The 16,716-nt window shown below is 37.7% G+C and overlaps 1 protein-coding gene across 3 annotated transcripts in view; it reads left to right on the top strand.

Moving 5' to 3' along the window:
• FAP (fibroblast activation protein alpha) overlaps window positions 1–16,716 on the top strand; it is a gene marked incomplete at its 5' end in the record, with an annotated part of 71,213 nt that overhangs the window by 30,610 nt on the left and 23,887 nt on the right. For all 3 annotated transcript variants that reach the window (XM_082658314.1, XM_082658315.1, XM_082658313.1), the window contains 5 exons: window positions 2,305–2,349; window positions 8,589–8,693; window positions 8,792–8,862; window positions 11,223–11,276; window positions 12,915–13,039. In XM_082658314.1, the coding sequence (XP_082514440.1) occupies window positions 2,305–2,349; window positions 8,589–8,693; window positions 8,792–8,862; window positions 11,223–11,276; window positions 12,915–13,039 (400 nt within the window). The remainder of the gene's footprint in view (window positions 1–2,304; window positions 2,350–8,588; window positions 8,694–8,791; window positions 8,863–11,222; window positions 11,277–12,914; window positions 13,040–16,716) is intronic.

The following is a 16,716-nucleotide window of genomic DNA, read 5'->3' on the forward strand; positions in this document are numbered from 1 at the left end:
ATACAATTTTTAGCTCTTAAAACTAGGCATTTAAAACTGTGATTGCTTTGGAATTTGAAATTCTAATTTATCAAATCTGAGACAACTTAATCCAAACTGACAGAACATATAAGATGCTCATTCAGTGAGATGTGGAATTCCCTGGAATATAAGCTTTAGTTTTATGGCCAAAATCAATGATTAAGTTTAGAATACCAGGTTTGAATAACCTTAGAATTTCAAAACAACCTCTGTTTCAAAATAGTCTGGTAAGTTCATGGAACATATTTTCAGATTTAAGAAAAACAGGGTTGAATTTTCCAGTAACCATACTCATGACTGGTGTGTGTGTGTGTGTGTGTGTGTGTGTGTGTGTATGTGTGTGTGTGTGTGTTTTGTTTTGAAAACAAATAACATTTAAGGTTAAGTGACGGCTACACTTTATTCATGTTGGGAGTCATACCCAAAACAAAGAGGCAAAGGAAACTGACAATAATTGCTTAATATAACTATATTAATAAGATTTATTAAGAAATTTGTAGTTTGGGGGAGAGACATCATAGTATTCTTTCTTCTCTGAAAAGGGAATTAAAATTAATTTTATCTTAATAACTAGAAATAATGAATCAAAAAAGTTTTGCTTTATTAAGTCTTGTCTTAACTTGTTCTCTCTGAGACACTGGCCTATCCTTGTAAGAGAAAATCCAAACTGTGTTTTTAAAATTTATTATTCCCTAGCTTTTTTTGACAGTACTCTCTCGTGGTTCTCTTTCTACTTTACTGACTGTTCTTTTCCTTTCCAGCTCTTCCTCTTCTGACTTCTCTAGAAATCTTATTATTTTCCAAGTTAATGTATTTGCAAGATAGGCTAACTGCTATAACAATTACAACAACAAAACCCCTCCAAAATTTCAGTGGGTTAATACAATAGGAAGTTTTTGCACATTCATGTAACCATCTAATAGTGAGTCCAGGTAAGTGGGGAATGGTGAGGGTATGGGATGGGGTCCCCTGCTTAACAGAGGCATTCAGGAACACAGGTTGATAACATTTCTGCTATCTTCATCTAGTGGCTTCTAAGGATAGTCAAGGTTATTCAAACCTGGTCATCAACATTCACGGGGCGGGGGGGAGGGCGGGTGGAAAAAGAATGGAGGATCATGTGAGAGGGTCTTACAGATTAAGTGCAGAAACAGCACGGGTCACTTCCGCTCACATATCCCGGGTTAGAACTTATCACATGACCACATCCAACTGGAAGGGGGCCTGGAAAATGTAGCCTACCTGAAGTCCTAGCAAAAACAGGAAATGGTTACTAATTATCCTACAGTCTCTGTCACAACTCTATTATTCTCCTAGGTGATTTTTATCTAATACTAGAGGTTTTCAATTACCACTTGCCCTACAAGTTCATTCTGAGGATTTGAACTTTTATGTATCTCTGGCTACATCTTCTCTGCTCCACCCTCACTACCGCACGTAGATTTGGGTCTTCAGCATCCTTTTTCCAACATTGCAGTAGCCTTCTAATGGCTCTTTGTGCTTCCCTCTATCTTACCCACTTAATCCGTTCTCTGTATCATGTTCCCAATTATATTTTTTAAATTGTGATTCTGAAGTCTTTCAAAGGACTTACCTACAGGAGAAATCCAAATTTCCTAGGGTGGAATAAAATTTTCTCTACAATCTTGCTGATCCCTATACATTTTCTCATCTTCTCTTTCCCACAGTCACCCTCCATTCAGCCATACTGAGCCACCTGTGGTTTTCTAAGCTGGCCTTGTCTCTATGCTTTTCATTCTATCTAGAATGTTTATCCTCTAATTGTCTAGAAAAGTCTATTCATTTTTTTAGGCTTATTAAATATTTGTTCAATAAATGATTGATTGTACTATGCTAAAATATATACCAAAATAAGATTCAGTGCAAATTTTAAGATTTCTAGCTGCTTCATAAGATTGAGAAAAGAAAAAATTTAACCTAAACTCCTCTGTGAAATGCCTTTTTATCTACATGACACCAAGGGTTTGGCTTGTGCTAGGCCTCCATAGATATTGTCATAATTCCAGTCACTGCCTTATGGAAAATTTAACCAGAATTATGAATGGTTTGCAATAAGATACAGCCCTTAGATCATCCTTGTGTACGCAATGGTGGTGTTGTATTAGATTTTGAATATAGTCATCTTAAACTCAAGTGTGAAGTTAGTTGACTAGCAATAATATACTCCGACCAGGCAGCTTAACTTGTTCAAATGTCCAGATTATATTTAGGGAAAACTGTCCTCCTAATACTATGCTTTATTTGATCTTTTTTTTCTTTTAGACCCAGGAACATATAGAAGAAAGCAGAACTGGATGGGCTGGTGGAGTATGATTGCTATCTTTTCCTTATCTTTTAATGAAATTCTCAGCTATCAAAGGACTATTTGAAATGTATCCAAACTGGCACTACTTGCTTTTATAGAAAAATATCAAGGTAAAAAACACAAAGGTAGTGATCCCTTCAGTAATTTTGTGCCAGACAATTTTTTTTTTTTTTTTTTTTTTTTTGCGGTACGCAGGCCTCTCACTGCTATGGCCTCTCCCATTGCGGAGCACAGGCTCCGGACGTGCAGGCTCAGCGGCCATGGCTCACGGGTCCACCCACTCCGCGGCATGTGGGATCTTCCCGGACCGGGGCACGAACCCGTGTCCCTTGCATCGGCAGGTGGACTCTCAACCACTGCGCCACCAGGGAAGCCCCAGACAATTTTTAATGTGTATATATTTAGAATTCTATTAAGAATAAATCATATACCTCATGTTCCAAACTTAACTTTTTCCATCAACTCTCTGATATCCATAATTAATATTACCTCTTTAAAAATACAATAAAGATCAGTTTTCAAAAGAGAATACAATCCCCGAATTGCTTAAAATAATCTGAATAATTATTAGCCATTTGAATCCAAGGAAAATAATTACATTGGGTATCCTTGGTTTAGAGACAACCTACTGCTTATTAAATTTTATATAAATTAAAATGATTAGATGTATTTCATATATATGCATATTCATTCTAGTTTTTAAGTAAAGTGGTATCAAATAGGGAAGTGTGTGTTTTGTTATGGTTTGTGATCACATATATCTGGATTTTTTTGGAATAGTTTTATTCAGTGATTTATAAGGATTTTTTGTGTAAAAATAAATCATGTTTTAGGAAAATATCAATTGTATCTTGTATCCTATATGGAGAATACAAAATAGGACAGATAATACGTGAACGCTGTGTGGATGGTCCATTTACCACACACATGTGGTTGATTTCAGCTAGCATTTGGGTGGGAAAAAAAGGCTGCTGCTTCTGAAATTTGGACACATGCAAAGAAAAAAGAAATTCTTAAGAACTAGTTTAACACATTAACCCAAGACAAGGGACGATAAAGAATTCAGAAATCAATTCTAAGATGATGTCTTGTAAAACTTTAAATTAAGATGGGATGTGAAGTGAAGTAAAAATCTTCAGATATTCAAAATTCTTTTCTGTATACTTTCCTGGATTCAGCAATTTTAGCTTACATATATTTACTTTCTGTCTTCAGTTAAAGATACTTCCGTTTTATTCATTAACTAGAGAATAGTTATTACTTTATTAATTGTATAAGTAAATGTACATTACATTCTAAAATAAGGTAACAAGGATAAGTGTGTAATTCAGAAAAAAAGGAAAATCCTATTTTATTTTATTTTTAATATTTATTTATTTATTTGGCTGCACTGGGACTTAATTGTGGCACATGGGATCTTTTTCACTGCAGTAGGCGGGCTCTTAGTTGCAGCATGCAACCTGGGCCCCCTGCATTGAGAGCACAGAGTCTTAACCACTGGACCACCATGGAAGTCCTGAAAATCCTATTTTAATTCACTCTTCAACGCTGTACTAAATAACACAGGAAAAATGAGAAGTAGTCAGTGAAATAACAGGATTTTATAATTTTTTTGGATTCTTGGTCAATCAGAAGCTCACCTTCCAGAAAGATAATTACTAGATCAGCATTTGAAAACTTGAGGAAAGGAAAAAAATTAATTTATGAGTTTACTGCCATTATAGAGATTTCCTGTAAAGAATGAGGGAAGAAAGAACACTTGAATATGCCCTTTAGCTGTGTTCTCCACGAAGATAGTATAACTAGAGTTTCTATAAAGTAACATGAATGATGTGATTTTACAAATAGATAACGATACCAACAACCTTATCAAAGACATGATCTAAGAATCCATACACATTTATTCTGAAAATAGTGCCACCATTCAAAACACACTGAACTATTTTAGAATGCATCTTTGGAAATCTCCTATGTATAAGCATCTTGAGGAAAACAATTGTAGCTTATCAATTTTTATAGTTTGTATAGCACCAGCCTTGCAATCTCAGCAAACAGTAGCTGGATGAATGGATGAATGAATGAATGAATTGCCTTCTAAAGCTTTAGAATATTGTTTTAAATACCCTCAGTGGAAGCACATATGTGTCCTTTGAGGGAAGATGATGTCTCTACATTAAATCAAAAGCCATGCCAACATAAATCTAGTGAATAAGTGAAACGTGTATCTGCAACATATGATTTTGCACTAGATCATTTTAATATCTGTAGCTTTAGAATTCTATTGGGAAAATTATTTTTCTTGTGTACTAATCTCAATCTCTTCAAATGTATCCAATAGTCAGTAAACTTTCTGAATATCAGAAGAGGAATTGTCAAATTTTTTTTGAAATGATAGCTTTCAAGAGTAAGTTCACACTTCCCCAAGGCAACTGCTTTCAAGAGGTCAGTCATTAGATTTTATAAGTTCTGACACATCTTTTGAACTCATGACTTTATTTAGTTATAACTCCTGTGTGGTAATATGCTGCATAGCTTCCTTTGACCTATAATCAAACCAGTGGCTTAATAAAAGTGCCCAGAAATAACCTAGAAATGTTTGTCTTTCAGACATTTGTTCAAATAATATTTATGAGGGTTTTGGATAAAGTGTACAGGCTAGTCATATTAATATAAATTTAAAGAGCAATTTTAGAGGAGTTGTTCCTTTAGTATTTATCAAAGAGATTTAAATTGAAAAAGACCTTTGGAGATCACCTATGAATTAGAAATGTGAGATTAAATGACTTGCTAAAAGTAGTTAACATGTTAGTTTCAGGCACAGAACTAGCAAGTAGTTTCTTAAGAACTTTACTTGTCACTTTCCTTTCCTCCTGCATGAGATATTGTGTCTTAATTTGGGGGAAGTACCATAACTTCTTCTTTGGTATTTGATTAGAAAAATAACAGCAACAAATTCACTTTGAATACGTATATATTTTTTACCCTGTGGAGAACAGGCAAAAAGGAAGATTTAATCAAAGAATCTAATATTTAATTACTAAAATGTGAAGAAGAAACACTGAAAACATAATGCTTAGATTGCAAAGCCACATTTAAATTATTTTAAAGTAATTAAGCAACACACCACACTTCCTTTAGGCGGTTGGCAAAATCCTTTGGCTCAGAAAAGTGGATGTTCTACTTGATGCTTGAAAGTCTGTGCTTTTAACTGCATGTGGACTCAGTTTAGGCACAAGCCTTAGATAAGTAGTTCCTCAGGCTATTTACCAACTGTGGCAAGAAATTAACTGGTGGTAAATAACCTTACCTTCCAAGAAAAATATTTTAAGTGGCTTTGCACGTAAAGGTGAGGAATTTACCAGCACATCTAAGCATGATAAAGGGACCTGTGAAGAGGACTTGTTAAAACTGAGGCCCACCTAGTGACATGAGCTTATCTAGGGCTCAGGCGTGACCTGCCTCGAGAGGGACTTAACTCAGGATGCATTATGGACCTCACTCTGGCAAAGTGAAGGCGGAAATATTTCACACTCTCTTTACCTCACCCAAGTTACCTGCTCATCTGAAGCAGCTGTCTTGGATGTCTGCAATAAAAGGGGAGAAGATAACAGTCTTTGCCTAGCAAAATATTCTTCCTGTTTGCCCAATTCTAATATCTTAAAACATAACACTCTGCCCTCTTATTTTTTATTTTCAATGAAAATGAAGTTTTCAGTTTTAATCTAGAACTAAATCTTTTTTTTAGAGTTCCCTAACTAACTGCAGATGTAAAGAGAGTATTTTTTTTTACTAGGGCACCTTATAATATTTTGTGACCCCAGTTCCATTGTAGTGGTTAAGACAATGGGGAGCCAGTTTTTGTCTTTCATCTTGGGGTGGGGGGGAGAGGGAGACACTGTAAAGTGGTTACTAGTAAGTAATCATTTGGCTAAGAGGGTAAAGCCTCATTCTAAGATGAAAGAGTGATTTGTCAGACCTATGCTAGTGAAATTCCATCGGCAAAACTGCAAATCAGAATTTCCTATTCCAAGGCCTCTTGGCTCTCCATCTCATTGAGTCTCAATACACAAAATCCTACCAGGGCTGGTCTTATTATTAATGAAACTAATAAAGGAATCACGTAAGGAGACAGCAGTTTCTCATTATTCCATTTTACATTTTGTTAAAAACATCAATTCTATGCCAAATACATAAGACTTAGGACACTATATTAGTTCTCTAGAGTTGCTGTAACAAATTACCACCAATTTGGCTTAAAACAACAAAAATTCATCATTCTGGAGGCTAGAAGTCCAAAGTCAAGGGGTTAGCAGGGCCATACTTTGCAGTCTCCAGGGAAGAATCCTTCCTCACCTCTTTCAGCTTCTGGTGGCCCCTGGCAATCCTTGGACTTCCTTGGCTAGAGCTCCACCAGCTCCAATCCCTGCTTCCATCTTCATATGGCCTTCTTCCCTGGGTCTCTTTGAGTCCACATCTCTTCTTATGAGGACACCAGCCATTGGATATAGGGCCCAGTCTAATCCACTATGATTGCATCTCAGTTCTTACCTTGATTACATCTGCGAAGACCCTATTTTCAGATAGGGGCATTGTCTTAGGCCATTTGAGCTGCTATAACAACATACCATAGACTGAGTGGTTTACAAACAACAGAAAATTATTTCTCACATTTCTGGAGCCTGGAAGTCTGAGATGAGTATGCCAGCATGGTCAGGTTCTGGTGAGAGCTCTCTTCTGGGTTGCAAACCATCAACTTCTTGTTGTATCCTCAATGGCGGAGAGCAGAGTGGAGAGAGCCCTCTCTCTGGTGACTCTTGTAAGTGTACTAATCCCATTCGTGAGGGCTCTACCTTATGACTTCATCTAATTCTAATTACCTCCCAAGGGCCCCACCTCCTAATACCAAATACCATCCTTTTGGGGGGTTGGGTTTCAACACATGAATTTTGGGGGCACACATTCAGTCCACAACAGTTATCTTCTGAGGTTGGGTTGAAAAGAATTTAGGGGAACACTATTTAGACCCCACCAACACCACGTCAAATAAGTTGCATTTTAATATCATGAAATTCTAATCATGACTTTTATCAAAAAGCATCAAGTATCAAATCACAGGTAGGACCATCATTAAAGAGGCCTACAGATACTTCCTTTGCTTTCTTTTTGCTCAGAAGTGGGTCCCAGCAAGATGGTATCAGCAAAATAGGTATTTGTAGCTAAAAGATACCAGTAGTCTTTTTTGGTTGTTGTTGCTTGGGCAGTTTTAAAGAATCTGAAAGTCTTGGTTTGCTGTCATGTGGAAGCACTCCAGCTAAGAGAGCTGGTTTGGGATAACTTGTAGGAATATCTACTCTGCTCTGCTCTGCATGATGTGGAATAGCTCTTTCCTCATGGGACACTTTCATCACATTACCATCCTTCCCCAACCCAATGACCGGGAAAAAAAGGAAACCAGCAGATGTAAAATGAGTCTCTTTTTTTAAGGGAGAAATTACTAGCTAAAATTTGGTGTGAGGACATTTGCAGGACTTTGGTTATCTGTACCTTTCAGGATGCTGAGGCGTGGCTTGCTCTGTTCAGGTCACACTAGACCTGTGGCAGGGACTCCTTAGGTCATCTGAAATTCCCAGCAGGTGGAGAGCATGGGCCCTGGGAAGAGGTCAGAGATGAGCAATGAGGTCTGCTCTGCTCCCTGAGTTCAAGGAGTAATCCTCCTGTTGGCTTGCCGTGCGTTACATTTTTCTCCCAAGTCCAGAAGTCTCTTCTTGCCATTAAAAACTGTGGCTAGCAGGTCATGATATTTTAATCTTTAAAATGTCTTTATTGTAGCATTAGCATTAGGTGCTTGGCATCAGACAAATCAAGAGTTAAAAGAGCTTCAGAAGAGTCACTTTGGCCAAAAGCCACATTTTGAGGATTGACTTGGTTAAACATCAACATTCATTTGTGATTCGTTTAACTCAATTTCAAATCACATAATCTCAGAACATGGAAATTCAATCAAACTAAACAATATAAACCCACGGGTACGTAGTAGCAATTAAGTAGTAGTTGGAATATGTAAGTGCTTGTTAGAAGCACCAGAAAAGCTGTCCATCTGAAAGAATGGAATTTCAGGTGTGAGTGACGGAAGGAGGGGAAGAAAGGCATTCTGGTCCCGATAATTATAACTACACATGGCTTTAAAAGAATCTATAGTTTGGCTTGTCTTCTGAACATAACCTCTGTTCATTTCTTTCAGTTCTTTGTTTCAACACCAGTTTTCAGCTATGATGCCATTTCATACTACAAAATATTTAGCGACAAGAATGGCTACAAACATATTCACTATATCAAAGACACTGTGGTATGTTCCTTCCAAGATTTATCTCCTCAAAGATCATTCACTTGAGGTTGCTCAAATAACGCTCAGCTTCACACAACATAATGTTTGTCTTTTTATAGGAAAATGCTATTCAAATTACAAGTGGCAAGTGGGAGGCCATAAATATATTCAGAGTAACACAGGATTCACTGTAAGTATTGCATGAAGCTTGATGCACCATTCAGGTTTTAATTGGCACTGATGGACATACAAAGGATACAGCACCACTTCTTTCAGTTAAGAGCATTTTTGTTACTTATTCTATAGTTTAGTTCAGCCAGCTGTGGTTTCTTTAAGATTGCATATTCTTTAATAACTAGTCAACATGATTTCCTTTTGGAAAGAAGATTTAGTAGGTGGTTATTTCTCTTCTGGCACTTGGTATATAATTACATTAAAAGTATAAAAATTTTAAAATAGTAACTGGTTCTAAAGATAGATTTCCCCCCTAGCACTTGAAGCAATAAGCAAGATTCAGAAGTCCATGATGACAGCCCCTTGATATAGAAATGTTACTGTAGTGATTCACTGTTATATAAGTTTAAGATTATTATCTATAACAGCTATTATTTATTGAGCGATTGTTGTGTACAATGTACTGTAAAGTAGAAATGATGATCCCAGTTTTACAGATGAGAAAACTGATACTTGGAAATTTAATTAACTTGGCCAAGGCTACATAGTGGCAGAACTAGGATTTAAACCTAAAACACATTAAATCTAAGGTTCTTATTATTAACCTCAACATGGGGCTTCTTCCTTCCAGGTCTTTCCTTTTCAGTCCATCCTTCGTACTGTCTAAATAAATCTTCTTAAAATAAGCATTTACGAGCAAACATCTCTAATCAAGAATGTGCAGTTCCTTCCCCTTATTTTTAATAAAGTCCAAATCCAGGGCACTCTCTTGTAACCTGCCTGCCATTAGCTGGAGTTCTAAGAGCAAAAGAGAAGGATCATTAGTCCAACCTCACTGGATAAAAACTCTTTAGAAACCTATTGCTAATCCATGGAATTCTTTGAACTGTCGGCAAAGGAGTTTGGACATTACACGGGGCAGCCATTAAAACCGCGCGTGTAAGAGGAGTGACAAGATAAAAACAAATGGGACAGTTCAGAAATAATATGTTTAGGAGGTAGGGGAAAACTGAAAGCAGGAAGACCCAGGTATGGTCATAATCTAGGCCTGAGGTGACAGAGGACTTAACTAGAAAAGTGGCCATGAAACCTGGACTCCAAGGGAAAACTATGCCTCCTTTTTTTTGCATCTTTGGAACTTGGCATATAGTGCCTGGCACACTACTGTCAAATGAATGAAAGGAAGAGTAGACAGACAGTGAAGAGAGAGGCTGAACAGCACTGGTGGGTCAATGGCTGTGAGGGAAAAGGAAAAGGAGAAAGAGAAAGTAGACTCTGTTCTAAGTGTTAGAGATAAAGACAACTGTGAAAACTTTGACATGGCAAGAAAACTGCAGGAGGCTGTTTGGAAAAGCTACTGAATAGTTTATTCACAGGTAGTTTGAGGTGATGTGGGAAAGGCAAGTATAAGTGATGTTTGGAGTCCCCTGAAGTCAGTAAAGGCATTTAGAAGGATGCTGGTTTAAAAGGTAAAATTAATACTAGGAGTAGGGTGTATTCTGTTGCTTTTTCCTTTTACTGGAGATAACAAGGTTTTTATTTCAGTGAGGATATACAAGTACCTGGGTTAATAAAAAGTTCTGAGAATTAAAAATTAGTAACCAAACCTAGGTTATTCCAAACTTTTAACACTCTAATAATAGAGCTCGTCCTAAAAATAAAAATAAAAAATTAAAAGTCAGTTACTTTGTGATATTCAGATGAACTCACAGAGGAGGAAAAATTATGCCACTAAATTGGATTTCCCACTTCGTGGCTATAGTAAAACAGGTTAAAACCGGGACCCAGATACTTAAGTAACAAGTGTGTTCTCTTGTGACTTGTTCTGCTCCTGGGTAAATTCACATGGCCCTTTGTGTGGTATCCCTGGGTGGACGAGTTTCCTGATTTATAGAAAAGTTATCTACTGTCAGTGCTTCTGTAAACTAAGTTCTAAAGATGCTTGGAATCATAGACAAAATTAAATAGTATAGCATAAAAAATCAGTAGGCTGTTAATTATGGAAATGAAAGGGGTGATATTGATCAAACATCCTAGTTTATTTTGTGTGACTCATAACTAATGCCTCAGAGTATAATATACATATAAGAAAAAAGAGTACTCAACATAATTTTTCTCCTATAATTTATAAACATATTTATAAGAATATTTTATGTAGGTATAAATATATTTATATATGAATTATAATTTATAAAGTCAGAGGTATGAACAAAATTCAGAGGTATGAACAGCAGGGATTCGTGTACATAAGTGCCAATTAATTGTTTCGTAAATGAACATTGGACTATATTGTTTACTGTATTAGTACTAGTATTAACAATTCTATCACCATTTAGTCATCAATACTTATTTACTAACTTCTGAATATATTTTCAGGTTTTATTCTAGCAATGAATTTGAAGGCTACCCTGGAAGACGAAATATCTATAGGTAATTTGTATCAATTTATTCTAGTATTTTTATATATTGAAATTTAAATAAAAATCTGTCAGAGTCCTCAGAATGTATAGAATATTTTTAAAAGGCTGAAATGTAATAAAATTAATTTGTGAATTAAAATAAAATATTAAGACTGTTGTACACCACATCAGTATAAAAATATACACCCCCCAACATATTAGCTGACTCAAAATGTTTGTTTTCAAAAAGAAAAATCAAGAAATTTTAATGCTGATATAAACATGGTACTAAACATTTCAACTAAATTTAGAGGTAATTGAGGAAATTCATTTTCCTACTGTGTACCAGGCATTGTATTTATTCCCATAATGTGTGCTTTCTTTTAATGTGACTTGCTTTGTCATAAACCTATTATGATTGGAAAGAATTCACCTCTGTTCCTAAATTAGTGTTTAAGTTAGTCCACTGGCCCCCATGGTGGCTGGAATGGTGCCCTTTAAAGCCCCTTCTGGATGTGGAAACAAAAACAATAGCTACCATGGGCTGGTGGTATGCTATAGGCACATTTTTATCTGCTTTACATATGTAATTTCATTTAATCCCCACAACAACTCTATGAGGTTGGTGGTATTGTTGGAGCCAAAATTTATACTTGGGCATGCTGACCTTAACTCCTTACATTAACTGCCTACCTAATGTTTTCCAAGGTCACACCAAAATATGAACATGAATACTACTAACTGTAGCTGAGAAAATAAGAAATTTTTCCCTCTGCTGCATTCCTCTGTTCCCTCCTGGATCATGGCTTCTCATCTGTTGAGAAGACTCCCTCTCTGATGATAGCAATAGCTCTGGCCACCTTCTAACATGCCCAAGGCAAGGTCAGGGGCAGCAGCAGAAGGAACACTGCAGTGGCCACAGGTAACCTTACTAGCCACAGCAGGACTCCAACTGTGCTTCCATCCTGGCATAATTCCACCTGGTCATCCCCAAATGAGACTCTGAGCGTTTGGGGTAAAGTCTGGGAGGCTGTTTGTTAAAGCCAGTCACCCAGAGAGTGGGCCCAAACTTGGTAGGTACAGGTTGGCTTGTGTAGGAATGTGTGGAGGGAACATTTCCAGGAAAAGCTTCCATGAGCCCAAATTTCCTGCCAAATAAAATGAAAGCCACAGGAGCTACTTAGAACCGTGTTTCTTATTTGCAATTGGCTTATTACTAATTTCCCCTTCTAGATATATGATAAGGACAGGGACCCCTGTTTTTGGTGATACTGTCAGATCTTCATTGTATCTTTTGCCGTGGGAACACAGGAAGAAAGATGGGACGTGGAAGAACTATGCATTCTCAACCACTTTGTAAAGTGTAAGAAAGTGATGGTTAGGAGAAGTGACTACTTGGCTCCCATTCGAGGTGTTAGATATTTCTCACACCGCAGGAAAACCACAGAGGGCTTCTCTCTCAAAGTCTGTGCCTATTCAGGCAAAGATGGACTGAAAATCAGACAAATCAAGATCCTGTGATTCCCCCTTTACTTTAAACGATATTGGCAACAGAAAAATAGAGTGAGTTTGATGTCAATATGTAAATTAGTCATTTTACATGGAGTAGTACATTTTGATAAATACAATCTCAAAATTTCAGCTTAGTTTTATTTTCATTTTCCTCTAGAATTAGCATTGGAAGCTATCCTCCAAGCAAGAAGTGCATTACTTGCCATCTAAGGAGAAAAAGGTGCCAATATTACACAGCAAGTTTCAGCGACTATGCCAAGTACTATGCACTCGTCTGCTACGGTAGGTAACGGACCTAACGCATTCTCTACCCTCCTCTGCCACTTTCTTTGTCCTCGTCATCACTATCTGATCAATCCTTAGCTACAGGTTACTGAGCACCTGTTATATGTGAGGAACTGATCTAGGTTATCTTATCTAATGCTTATGGGGAAAAATATAAGGAAGATAAGAAGGGATTATTATCTCCATTTTTTGCAGTTGAGGAAACAGACCTTCTGTTAAAGGTCCACACTGCTGGTAAGCGTGAGAGCCAGATGGGAGCAAGAGTCCTTTGGCTGTAAATCCCAACCTCTTACCACCAAGTGCCACAGCACCATGATGTTGTATTGCCAAAACAATATCATAAAAAGAAGTGTCCTCTGATAAAATGGTTGCTGGACTTCAGCCCCATTTACCTGCAGAAATGTCAATCTCCTATAGCCAGGGAAAGAAACCTGAGCTCTTTGCCTTGGAGGCCAGCAATTCTTTGAACTATAGCTTCAATGCAGATGGAAAATGAGCTTTTGTCACCTAGTACGTTCTTTCTAAATTTGGGAAACATGATAAGTAATTCATTCAAGTATAAAATAAACAAGTAATAAAATATACTAGACATTTCCTGGATGTTTAGGCTATATGTCCATTTAGCAAATACTTTCTATCCAGATAATTTCATTTTATGTGTAACCTTTCATCTATATCTTGGACACGTAGTAGAGTTGGGTTAGGCCATCAGTAGATCAATGAGATACATTAGGACCTTGGCAGTCATCATGGGGATTAGGAAAACTGACCTGTAAAATATCTACCCCTCCATTCTCTGTCCTGACACCACCTCCCTACCCCCATTAATCCCTGAGTTTCCATGGGAGTTGAGGGGGGACAGAAAACAAAGGGGGTTATTACCAAACATATGCCACTCTCCTGTTTCTGGTATTAACTCCCCATATTCAGGTGGGCAGCTCAGAGAATAAATAGAATCTTTGACTGATTGAGATCCCTGCTCAGTTGTAGAGGACCCTGAGGTCTTCTTTACTTCCCAGATGGAAGACCACCCTGACATGCCACTTCCTCAGTCCAATCACCTGGGCCCAGAACCTCAGCCCCAGCCGTGGAAATGAGTAAGCATTTTAATCCAAACGCTCCCTTCAAGATGGCACAAGATGTCAGTTTAATACAACATTTTCACAAAAGGTTTGGTCAGTGGCATCTCTGAAAAGTCAAAAGATTGTTTTTCATGACCATATGTGCTGATTGTGGTTATGGCATTTCAAGGTATACATTAAATGTCCCTCTCAAGTTATGTGCAACATTTTTCATCCCAAGCTATGTGTTTATGCAGCATATATTGAAAGCTTACATGCCAGGCACATAGTATCATTGAACTAACTGTCCTGAGTCATCTGGTCTATTTTCTCTTCTGAAGGCAGAATCTGCTTTCCTTTCATCTTTATATTCATAAGGCCAAAAAGAATGATGAGTGCATAATAGACATTGAAGGTTTGCAGAATGAACATAGGTTCTAGGGAAGATCAAAACATTGCTGCCTTTTGCAGAGTGTACCTAAAACCTCATTTTTATGCTGATATATTTACTGATAACGACATCAGTGACCCTACACATAGAAACAGGCATTTATATTTATATGCATTCTGCATTTGTACAGTGCTTTAATGCTTTTTGAAAGCGCTATACCACTTTTTATATCACTTTGTTTTCCTGAGATCTACTTGAGCCTAAGTGCCCCCTGAAGAGTAAGGAATCAAGGACTAAGCTCTCATCAAAAGTTGGTGAAAGACTCCTTTCTAGAACTTGAATCGCCTGACTTTTCCACACTCACTCTTCCTCGGCAGTATGGTAATTTCCCATTTAGCAAAAAATATACTGTGTGGGAAGCATCACATCGTCTGGTGTTTTTGAAGCTCCAGTAAAATGAGTCACTGCACCATCATAGGAAAAACCTTGAAATCTTTCCCTTTAGGACTAAGAGTAAAGCTTCATTATGTAACTTCAAACTCTCCAAAAGGGATGGTGAGTAAATCCCAGATAATAGGATTTTGAAATAGGTAAAGTCATACTGATGATGCTGATGGAACAAAAGCAATGCAAAGGATGCTTATGCCACTAGGACCACACCCTCAGACCACTTGTGTCAAGGGCGGTCAGTCATTAGTTTGTCTCATAGTTTAGGCAAAAGAGATATATATGCCAGTTGTCTCTATTGGAACTGCACACCCATGAAAATTTCATAAGGTCAATGTTGATTGACTAAAGTCTAGAAATTCAGATTCATGTCTCACTGCCTTACATTCTAACAAAAAATATGTGTATTTGTCCCTTTTAATAACGTTGAAGGAAAGCTAACCAAAATGAAAATCTCTGAACTTAAATTCTGTAAAATTATGAGACTCCACACAGTAAAGAACTGCTGGTTTTTGAGGAAGCCTTATAAACAATATTGCCTCTCCTTGCTCTCAGGTTAGACTGAAGAGTCAGGAAGGAAACCAATATTAGCTTTATTACCTGTAAAGGTTAATTGGAAAATGTGCCTAAGGTGTGAAGCTTCCTAATACCGCACCCCAGAATTACAATTACTCACACAAATATGGGTACAACTAGACAGCCGCCGGCTTCGCCCATGGGGCTGGCCACTGTCACACTTACAGCACCGGAACAGATCAAAACAGTCCTGTTCTCTGCAGGCTGAAAGATGCCAGGAACAAGGTAGAAGAAGGAGCTTCTCATACTCCGGTTTTCTCAGAACTTACCACATAGGTCATTCTCCCCTCCTTGCTTGGGACCAAGGATGCTCTAATGGCACTCCTGCCACAGAGGAGGAAGCATCAGGAGTGCAAATGAACATCTCCCAACCTCCGTGTTTGTTGCTTTTAACTCCTTGGCTGCCTGAGCAAATTTACCCTTTAAAAATGTATTTCCAAGTATTATTTATTCTATAGCTCCAGTAAGTGATAGTGTTTAATATTTGTAGATTTTGTTAAAAGGGCCAATTTCTGCACAAAGAACCTGAATTTCATGTTGGAATATATGGTGGACAGTGGTTTGCCACCCAGACGTCCCATCTTCAGGTCTGAATCACTCATTTCTCTAGCTGCTGAGAGGGCTGGTGGCAGACACCTCCCAGTTGGGACCCCCACTTCCACCCCAGAGATTGCTCTCATCCCAGGCCACAGCTGATTACCACTTCATTCTGGGGTATAAAAGCCAGCTCAGTTGGCCCCATTCAAGACAACTCTTCAGGTCATACATCTCCAGAGCTCCCAGTGGGGTTGGCTGAGGTCAACACCACACCCCAGATGAACTTTTGGTGCACAAAATTCCTTCTGGGTCTGTTTCGTGGGGAATGTGACCCATCACAGCATATTTGAACAGGAAATATTTTCTATATAAATTTATTTCTGCATATAGTAATTAAATGAAAGAAAAAAAGATGCTGGGTTCTACTTACCAAAATAAACTGAACATCAAACCAAGAAGTCAGATTGAAAATACATTCTAGGTACTGGAGAAGGTTATTTGATAATAAAAACACAGCTAAAACTGGCCCATACAGCATATCTTCCCAGAAGACCGTTTATCACTGCAGCTTCTGGGACCCGTTTGTGTAATTAGATCTTAACTATTTAGGATCACTCTTGGAAAAGTGCACAGGCAACTCTTCTCTTATGTCTGTCCTTTGA

This window comes from Grampus griseus (assembly GCF_964374135.1).
Source record: "Grampus griseus genome assembly, chromosome: 7".
Taxonomy (NCBI): domain Eukaryota; kingdom Metazoa; phylum Chordata; class Mammalia; order Artiodactyla; family Delphinidae; genus Grampus; species Grampus griseus.